The following is a 9,241-nucleotide window of genomic DNA, read 5'->3' as shown; positions in this document are numbered from 1 at the left end:
CCGCCGCGCCCGGGCCCGCGCCATGGGGCTCTGGCTGCCGCCGCCCCCCGCCCCGCCGGGCTAGGGCGATGCGGGCGCCCCCGGCGGGCGGCCCCCGCGGGCACCATGAGCCCCCTGCTCCGCCGCCTGCTGCTCGCCGCGCTCCTGCAGCTGGCCCCCGCCCAGGTACGTGCGGCCCGACAGCGCGCCCGCCAGCCCGCCGTGCCCTCTCTCAAGGTTGGCGGAAGTGAGAAGGCGACCCGCGGCCTCGGCCGGGGGGATCTGCGGGGTCCGGCCTTGGACGCGGGCGTCTCGGGGGCCCGGCGCGTGCATCCCCTGGGAGGTGCCCCTCCCCGCTGGCCCGCCAGCCCCAGTCTGGGGCCACTCCTCCGCCCCACCCCGTCCCCTGGGCACCGCCGGGGGCGGGGCTCCCTCAGTGCTCGCAGGACCTGCTTCGGTGCCCACTGTGCGCGCTCCTGATCTGCATGCAGCCCCCAGACATGCTAGGTTCTGCGGCCTGGAGATTTGACGAGGCTGCCGGAGCACCTGTTGTGTTTTGGGCCAGGGCAGGTCCGGGGTGGCCAGGAAAGGACAGGTAAAGCTAGAGCAGTGGCCACAGGAACAGAGCAATCTGGAAAGATGTCAGAGAGGTGGTGAAGCCTCCTGATGCAAGGGCAAAGCCCCAGGGATGGCGACAGGGAAAGACCCTCCTAAAGTGTACCTTGGGTACAGGTCTTTTCTCTCCCACAGGGCCCTGTCTCCCAGCCTGATGCTCCTGGCCACCAGAAGAAAGGTAATACTCATAAAAACTCGGCACTAGCCAGCACTGAGAGGGTTTGTCATCGGCCCTGATTCCAGGTGCCTGGTGTCCATCATCTTGTATAACTTCCCTAGAATATGCAAACTGTTATTCTACCCATTTCACAGAGGAGGAAATTGAGGCAGCGGGGTTACTGGGATCTGGATAAACAGGGCAGGGGAAGACAGGTTGTGAGGGCAGAGTGGGGAGGGCTACTGGAGGGTGGCTGTGACTTGGGGACTGGGGGGGACAGCTGCTGGGAGCAGCTGCAGGAAAAACAGTGAGGACTTAACCCCTACCGGTCTGCTCCCAGTGGTGTCATGGATAGATGTGTATACTCGCGCTACCTGCCAGCCCCGGGAGGTGGTGGTGCCCCTGACTGTGGAGCTCATGGGCACCGTGGCCAAACAGCTGGTGCCCAGCTGCGTGACCGTGCAGCGTTGTGGTGGCTGCTGCCCTGATGATGGCCTGGAGTGTGTGCCCACTGGGCAGCACCAAGTCCGGATGCAGGTACTGGGCATATGGGGCAGTGGGCAGGGGATGCAGGTACTGGGCAGGTGGGGCAGTGGGCAGGGTGGATGCTGGCTGGCTCTGGGGCTGGGGCAGCCTGGAGACTGAGGCACAGGAGGTAGGGTTGGGGGGAGGGCTGGTGGCCAGCCTCCTGGCTGTTGGGTGAGCTTTTCTCCCTCCAGCCTTAGAGCATCCCCTTTCTCTCTCTCCCTCACTGTCCCCCCGTTCTTCTCCTGAGCACAGATCCTCATGATCCGGTACCCGAGCAGTCAGCTGGGGGAGATGTCCCTGGAAGAACACAGCCAGTGTGAATGCAGGTGCCAGCCAGGCCCAAATTCTGAGCTTACAGAGGCCAGGCTGGGGGGGTGCTGGGTATGGTGGTCCACAGAACTGGGGACCAGGTTCCTAAGAATAGAGCCAAGGGTAGGCCTTGGATCTGGGGCAACAAAGTAGGATGCTTGGGTCAGTGGCTCACACCTATAATCCCAGCACTTTGGGAGGCCCAGGTGGGCAGATCATCTAAGGTAAGGAGTTCAAGACCAGCCTGGCCAAGATGGTGAAACCCCGTATCTACTAAAAAAAAAAAAAAAAAAAAATTAGCTGGGTGTGGTGGCGGATGCCTGTAATCCGAGCTACTTGGGAGGCTGAGACAGAAGAATAGCTTGAACCCAGGAGGCGAAGGTTGCAGTGAGCTGAGACCATGCCACTGCACTCCAGCCTGGGCAAGAATAGGGAAACTCAGTCTCAAAAAGAGAGAGAGAGAGTAGGATGCTGGGATTTCCTGATCTTCCTCCTCTTTGTGTCTATCTCTCTTAATTTTTCAGACCTAAAAAAAAGGACAGTGCTGTGAAGCCGGACAGGTGAGTCTTTTGGACTCCAGCTGAGTGGGGGCAGGGGGAGTACAAGTGAGTCCGGAAGCTGTTGCCCCTCTTTCTCCTCCCACCTGTCCCCCGCTTTCCCTTCTCCTCTGCTCCCCAAGCCTGTGTTCTCTGTCCCGACCCCAGCTCCAGGGAAGACTCTTCCTTCCCACCCCAGACATGTTGCTTCTCCTCCCTAGGGCTGCCACTCCCCACCACCGTCCCCAGCCCCGCTCTGTTCCGGGCTGGGACTCTGCCCCCGGAGCACCCTCCCCAGCTGACATCACCCATCCCACTCCAGCCCCAGGACCCTCTGCCCACGCTGCACCCAGCGCCACCAGCGCCCTGACCCCCGGACCTGCCGCTGCCGCTGTCGACGCCGCAGCTTCCTCCGTTGCCAAGGGCGGGGCTTAGAGCTCAACCCAGACACCTGCAGGTGAGGTGTCTGTAGGGTGGTGTTTGTTTGGGAAGGCACCAAGGTCCTGTCCTGGAGCAGGTCCAGGGTGAGCCTGCCAGTAGGAGGAGGGCCAGGGAAGGGGAAACTGTTGAATGTGTTGAACAAATATTTACCAAGCAGCTGCTGGCACCTGGAGCTATGTAAGCAAGTCCAACATTCTAACTCAGGAGTCAGATACAGGAGGGACAATGCCAGCAGAGGATGTCAAGGGCTGTGGTGAGGGGCACCTGGCCTCATCCTTCAGAGGTCAGAGATCTCTTGGAGGAGGTGACATCTGCCTGGGGTAGAAATGTGGGACATAGCTTTTCCAGCTTGCAGTTCGGGCCTTCCCAGAAGCCCCTGTGGTAGACATCTCCCTACCTGTGGGCTTCGAGAGGACATAGTGGAACCCTCGTACACCCTTATCTGATGTATTTCTCACCACCTCTCTCCTGCAGTGAGGCCATGGGGTGACATCATATGGGCCAGGCCAGTGGGGGCTCCCGAGGAGTGTCAGGAGGGGATGGCCTTCACAGAAGGTTCATCCTTCCCCCTGCAGCCTCCAGTGCCCAGGGCCGAGTGGTGCAGCAGGACGCTCAGGTTGTGATCTTAGTGGGCCCGAGGCACACGTGAGTCCAGGGCTGGGGCTGCGCTCCAGCCAGCATGAACAGATCACTTCCTCCCTCCTCAGGTGCCGGAAGCTGCGAAGGTGACACATGGCTTTTCAGACTCAGCGGGGTGACTTGCCTCATAGGCTATATCCCAGTGGGGGGACAAAGAGGAGCCTGGTAAAAAACAGCCAAGCCCCCAAGACCTCAGCCCAGGCAGAAGCTGCTCCAGGACCTGGGCCTCTCAGAGGGTTCTTCTGCCATCCCTTGTCTCCCTGAGGCCATCATCAAACAGGACAGAGTTGGAAGAGGAGACTGGGAAGCAGCAAGAGGGGTCATATATCAGCTCAGGGGAGAATGGGGTACTGTCTCAGTTTCTAACCACTCTGTGCAAGTAAGCATCTTACAACTGGCTCTTCCTCCCCTCACTAAGAAGACCCAAATCTCTGCATAATAGGATTTGGGCTTTGGTACAAGAACTGTGATCCCCCAACCCTGATAAAAGAGATGGAAGGAGCTGTCCCTGCCTGTGTCGCTGTTTGTCACTGTCCAGGCTGGCTGGTTTGGGCATGAATGTTTGCATCACTAAATCTAAAGCTTGTCTTGCTCCCTCGTCGTGCAGATGGAAGAAATGAGGACTAAGGCTCCACAGCAGATCCCAGGCAGGGCCAGAATTATGTATTCATCACTTTCATGTTATTGCCAGGCATGGGAGTCAGGGAGAGCCCAGTCAACAGCCTGCCCTCCTCCTCTTCACCGGGGTTCTTTTCTGGAAGGAGACGACCTTCTGTGGCCAAAGAGCCTGGGGTAGGACCCAGATCTGCTGAGTGACCTTGCTTGTCACTACCCCTGCCTCTCTGAGCAGCAGTTTCCACATGTGCACATAGAGGGAACAGAAGATTGCTATGGTTGGCGTCCTCGGGTCGCAGAGAAGTTTGAGACTATCTTTACATAACAGAAAAAAAACACTTGTTCTTCCTGCCAGGCAGCACTTTCAGCATCTGCTGCTTTTTGTTCCCTGCAGCTTGAATCTAAAGCCCCGGTACCTGCCCTGTCTTAACTTCACTCCCATTTCCCTGAAAGGGAAGCACCAAAGGTCTGGGGCTGGTGGGCCTGGTTTGGGCGGCAGGCTCCCCTCAAACCAACCCACACAGTTTTTTTTTCTTTCCTTTTTGTTTTTTTGACAGAGTCTCACTCTGTCGCCCAGGCTGGAGTGCAATGGTGCGATCTCCGCTCACTGCAACCTCCACCTCCTGGGTTCAAGCGAGTCTCTTGCTTCAGTCTCCCAAGTAGTTGGGATTACAGGCGCCCACCACCACGCCCAGCTAATTTTTGTATTTTTAGTAGAGATGGGTTTCACCATGTGGGCCAGGCTGGTCTGGAACTCCTGACCTCAGGTGATCCACCTGCCTCAGCGTCCCAAAGAGCTGAGATTAAAGGTGTGAGCCACCACGCCCGCCCAACCTACACAGTTTTCTCCACCCTCACCTCCCTTGCACCCTGCAGCTCCCTTCACTAGTTGCTGCCTGAGATTCTCCTGACTTGTCTATCCCAGCCCAAGCCCAGCCCCCACCCTTCTCCCTGCAGCCTCCAGTGCCCAGGGCTGAGTGGTTTGGGGTGGATGAAAGGCCAACCTTGGGCACCAGTGCTTTGCCTGCTGAGGCAGGACATTCGGGGCAGAGTTAACTCAATTGGGCAGCCACCGGGAGGGGGGGACAGCCACCCTAATGGAGGCTTTCTCTGAGGTGTTGGGTCAGAGCATGTGGGTATGATTTTAGTGGGCCTAAAGCAGGAGTGGGTTGAACCAGCAGACAATTCCTGACAGCGATTACTACTTTCAAATCATTTTCTCAGTCATGATGTCACTAGACATGCCATAGGTCAATTAGCATGAGGCAGAGGAGGGTTAGGGCTCCAAAGAGCTACCACCTCCAGAGCCCAGTCAGCCCCACCAGACAGGCACAATGCTTCACATGCACCTCCTCACTTCCTCCTTAATTCTGAGGTCAGCATCATGATTGTCTTCCTTTTACAATTGAGGAAATAGGCTCAGAAAGGCTAATTGGCCGGGGGATTTGACCTCAAATCGGCTGTCTCCCTAACCTTCAACCTAGGTTTAGCTGCCTCTCAACCGCAGGTTCATTACTTCAGTTGACAGATGTTTGGTGGCTGCTGGGGCGCCTGAAAATAAGTCTGGTGGGGGAACAGGCCCAGCCAGATCATTCCAGTCATGAGTCACAGCCCAGGTGCACAGGTAAGCCTGGCTCCTGGGAGAGAGACGTGGGTGGGAGCATTGGCTGGAAGCCAGGGCTTGGCACTGAACATCATCTCGGTCCTGCAGGGATCCCGTGGGCTGGGTGTCATCAAGCCCGTGTTACACGCCTGTGTTGGATGACAAATTCCACCAAGCACACAGCCGACCCGTAATTCAAACCTGAGGGTCACTGTGAAGCCCAGGCGCTTTCCACAGCGACTGAGGGCTGTGGGCTATGATGAGGCCTGGGAAAACAGAAGTGCTGTGGGAGAGGCTGGAGGCGACTTGAAATGGCGCCTCAAGACCCCCTCCGGGAACCCACGCCGGCCTGACCTTACTATCACCTCGGCCGGAAGTGCCTCCGGCCTTTTCGGAAGTCACTTTCACCTAACCTTACAGACTACCGCTCCGCCGGAAGTGACGCAGCAGCGCCGTCGTGGGGGCGGGGCTAGGGAAAGACCCGCGCCAGCGGGCGTGTGGCCGCGGGTTTCGCACGGCCCAATGAGGGAGGGCGGCGTGGCCCGGCCTGGTAGCGACAAGGACGCGCCTGCGCAGAGGCGGCACCACCACCGGGGTTGACTCCGGGGGCGCGGCGAGGAGGTGAGCGGGGGCCACAGCCCGGGCTGGGGGGAGCCGGGGTGCAAGAGGGCAGGCTGGATCAGGCCGGGCAGGAGCGGACCGGGCTCCGAGTGTCAACGAGAGCTAGGTGACTAGGAAATTGGGGGTGGGGGCCGGAGCTGTCCGGAGATGCCGCAGGGGGAGGGTTCTCACGCCGCACGGGGCGGAGCCCTGGGACTCGGGGCGGGACGTGGAACCGGGACGGGTGGGACCTCCGAGCTGGTGCCAGTGGAAGGCGGAGCCCGGCGGCAGGGGGCGGAGCTAGGAAGGTCGGGGGACGGAGCCTGGCTCTTGAAGGAGGAGGAGCTGGAGGAGGTGAAAGGCGGAGCCTCGGGGTCGGAAGCAGAGGGGGACGGAGCGCAGGCGCTGGGGGCGGGGCTTCAGCCGGTGAGTGGCGTGGCTACGGCTCCGGAAAAAGGGTCTAGTTCTGTCGAAGGCGGGGCTGCAGGCCCGGGGGCGGCACCGCGTCCTTCGAAGGGCGGTGCCAAGGAGTCAAGGGAGGAGCCCGGCCCGACTAATGGCCCCGGGCGTCCTCGCGGGGGTGGTCTCCGTGGTGGCCGGGCTTGGGGACGCGGTAGGCCGAGAACTCCACCGGGAGAGGTGGTGTGGGTGGAGCGGGCTCGGCGGCCAGAAGACACAGGGCCAGTCTGGGTGCCCCGGAGACCCCCAAGGGCTCAGAGTTGGGGCGGCGCCTCGGGCGGAGGCACAGGACCAGGCTGGGGGGTATCTCCCGAGGACCCGGGCTCCTCGGAGCCACCCAGCGGGGATGTGTGGGTGCCTCGGGGCCGGCCCCCGGCAGCGGCCGCAGAGGTGTGGGTGTGCTGGGCCGGGGGCAGCTGGGTGTGGCGTGAGTGGGACCGCCCAGTCGGGGCAACTGCAGTGCAGCCAGATAGGGTCTGGACTTTACGCAAAGGGACAGGCGGGAACTGAAGAGCGGAGGTGGGGACGGGGAGGGAGGGAAGGTATGGGGGTGAGCAAAGGGGCGGGGCCCTGGCTGCTGTGGCCTCCCCTGACCCCCTCCCCCCGCTGCTGGGGTCCTCGGCCAAGCCCCCTTCTCACTGGACTGGTAAGTGTGGCCCCGGAGCCCGGGGGAGAGGGCGGTGACCCGGGACAAAGGGGATTCCCCGGGGCAAGCAAGATGCAGTGGTGGTGGAACCCTCCTGTTACCTACCTGTGTTCCATATTCTCCCTGCCCTCCCCCACGTTCAGTCGGTCGGTCGGGGTCTGTGCCCACAGAAACATGAGGCTGAGCTGGGTCCGGGTCCTGACAGTACTGTCCATCTGCCTGAGCGCCGTGGCCACGGCCACGGGGGCCGAGGGCAAAAGGAAGCTGCAGATCGGGGTCAAGAAGCGGGTGGACCACTGTCCCATCAAATCGCGTAAAGGGGATGTCCTGCACATGCACTACACGGTGAGTGGGATGGGCGGGCCTTTTGGAAGTGGATGGGGCTTCCAAGGACCAGAACGTGCTTGGGAGTCTGGTTCTCCATCAGCCAGGTAGATGACCTTGGACAAGTCCCCTCTCCCCTCTAAGCCAGTTTCCATGGTTCTGCCTTGTCCTTGCCTACTGCCCAGGTGGGCACCAGCAGGCAGTGACAGTATACTGTGAGCTGCCCAAGGCTCTGTCCTCTTAAAAAACTATGACCAGCCGGGCACAGTGGCTCACCCCAGTAATCCCAGCACTTTGGGAGGCCAAGGCACGTGATCACCTGAGGTCAGGAATTTGAGACCAGCTTGGCCTCATGATGAAATTTTCTCTACTGAAAATACAAAATTAGCCGGGGGTGGTGGCAGGCGCCTATAATCCCAGCTACTTCGGAGGCTGAGGTGGGAGAATTGGTTGAACCCGGGAGGCAGAGGCTGCAGTGAGGCAAGATCATGCCACTGTACTCCAGCCATGGCAACAGAGACTCCATCTCAAAAAACAAAAAGGACTGACCACCAGTGCTGTGGGGGCCAGCTTGATGGGGAAAGCAGCTGAGGGAGGGGGACGTCTGGGGTGGTCCCCTCTTCCTCACTGGCCTTCTCCTGGTCCCACAGGGGAAGCTGGAAGATGGGACAGAGTTTGACAGCAGCCTGCCCCAGAACCAGCCCTTTGTCTTCTCCCTTGGCACAGGCCAGGTCATCAAGGGCTGGGACCAGGGGCTGTTGGGGTGAGTCATGGGGGAATGGGCTTGGGAGCGGGGGCGTGCATGGCCACCGCCCAGGAGGTAAGCTGTGGGAGGCAAGCCCCAAGAATACAAGACAGAGGCCCTGGGTGCTGCCATGGGCTGAGCATGTGTCTTCCTGCAGGATGTGTGAGGGGGAGAAGCGCAAGCTGGTGATCCCGTCTGAGCTGGGTAAGAGGCCCCTCCTGAGGGTGCAGAGCAGGTTGCGGTGTGTGACTGGGAAGGGTGAAAGCTGCTTCAGCCTTTCATTGGTCTTCACCATATCCATTCATTACAATACACGCCTTCTCCAAGTTTGGCTGTCTAGCAGTGAGTACAGGGCAGGATCCTTGAAGCACTCAGCTGTAGTGGCCCAACTCTGCCCTTGCCAGGCCTTTGGCACCCCCTTCCCATCTCCATTACCCTTCTCCATTTCTGGCCTTCTTGCTGAGAGGGGCAGAACACCTTCCCTTTGCCGAAGCTGGAAGGGAGCTTGGCCGTCACTGACTGTTTCTTTGTGCATCTTCAACAGGGTATGGAGAGCGGGGAGCTCCCCCAAAGATTCCAGGTAGTAAACCTTTTGACGCCCCCCATCACCTGCAGCCAGCCCACCTCCCTGTGGCCCTGGTTGGCCTTTTGACTCCCCTTCTCCCCTACAGGTGGTGCAACCCTGGTGTTCGAGGTGGAGCTGCTCAAAATCGAGCGACGATCTGAGCTGTAACCAGACTGGGGAGGGGTAGGGGGAGAGGCCCCCATCAGGGACCAGACTGTTCCAAAAACAAAACAAAACAAAAAAAACAAAAAAACTTAAAAGCCCAAGGAGTAAGCCTGTGTGTGTTTGTGGGCCCTTAGAGACTCAGAGACCTCAGCTCTGGCATACCCCACCACCTTCTCTTTTCCTGACTGTGGAGCCTTGGGGATCTAGGCTCAATGGACATGGTGGCCCTTGCCCAGAGAAAAAGGAGTGTTCCTGCCTGCCAGCAGCAATAGCACTGCTCCCCACAGCTCCCCAGCCACTTCCAGCCCCTGGTCT

At 59.9% G+C, this 9,241-nt stretch overlaps 2 protein-coding genes across 11 annotated transcripts; both read left to right on the top strand.

Annotated features, from left to right (window-relative positions):
• The first annotated feature begins 6 nt into the window (after window positions 1–6).
• On the top strand, window positions 7–3,711 carry VEGFB (vascular endothelial growth factor B). Of its 2 annotated transcripts, none has more exons than XM_025358367.1 (7): window positions 7–165; window positions 730–772; window positions 1,092–1,288; window positions 1,532–1,605; window positions 2,113–2,148; window positions 2,346–2,581; window positions 3,273–3,711. In XM_025358367.1, exons 1-6 carry the CDS (start codon window positions 106–108, stop codon window positions 2,557–2,559), a joined length of 624 nt encoding a protein of 207 aa, XP_025214152.1. In that variant the 5' UTR covers window positions 7–105; the 3' UTR covers window positions 2,560–2,581; window positions 3,273–3,711. The 2 variants fall into 2 exon arrangements, with proteins under 2 accessions (XP_025214152.1, XP_025214153.1); XM_025358368.1 differs by having other exon boundaries at window positions 11–165; window positions 2,447–2,581.
• A 2,142-nt stretch (window positions 3,712–5,853) lies between these two features.
• On the top strand, window positions 5,854–9,027 carry FKBP2 (FK506 binding protein 2). Of its 9 annotated transcripts, none has more exons than XM_025356421.1 (6): window positions 5,854–6,043; window positions 7,298–7,472; window positions 8,102–8,214; window positions 8,354–8,400; window positions 8,741–8,776; window positions 8,868–9,027. In XM_025356421.1, the coding sequence occupies exons 2-6, from the start codon at window positions 7,302–7,304 to the stop codon at window positions 8,927–8,929; spliced, it is 429 nt and encodes a 142-aa protein (XP_025212206.1). In that variant the 5' UTR covers window positions 5,854–6,043; window positions 7,298–7,301; the 3' UTR covers window positions 8,930–9,027. The 9 variants fall into 9 exon arrangements, with proteins under 9 accessions (XP_025212206.1, XP_025212205.1, XP_025212211.1 ...); XM_025356426.1 differs by having other exon boundaries at window positions 6,021–6,908; XM_025356422.1 differs by having other exon boundaries at window positions 6,021–7,127.
• Window positions 9,028–9,241: the final 214 nt, after the last annotated feature.

This window comes from Theropithecus gelada, chromosome 14, assembly GCF_003255815.1.
Source record: "Theropithecus gelada isolate Dixy chromosome 14, Tgel_1.0, whole genome shotgun sequence".
NCBI lineage: Eukaryota > Metazoa > Chordata > Mammalia > Primates > Cercopithecidae > Theropithecus > Theropithecus gelada.
This window is presented reverse-complemented; position numbering and strand designations above follow the sequence as displayed.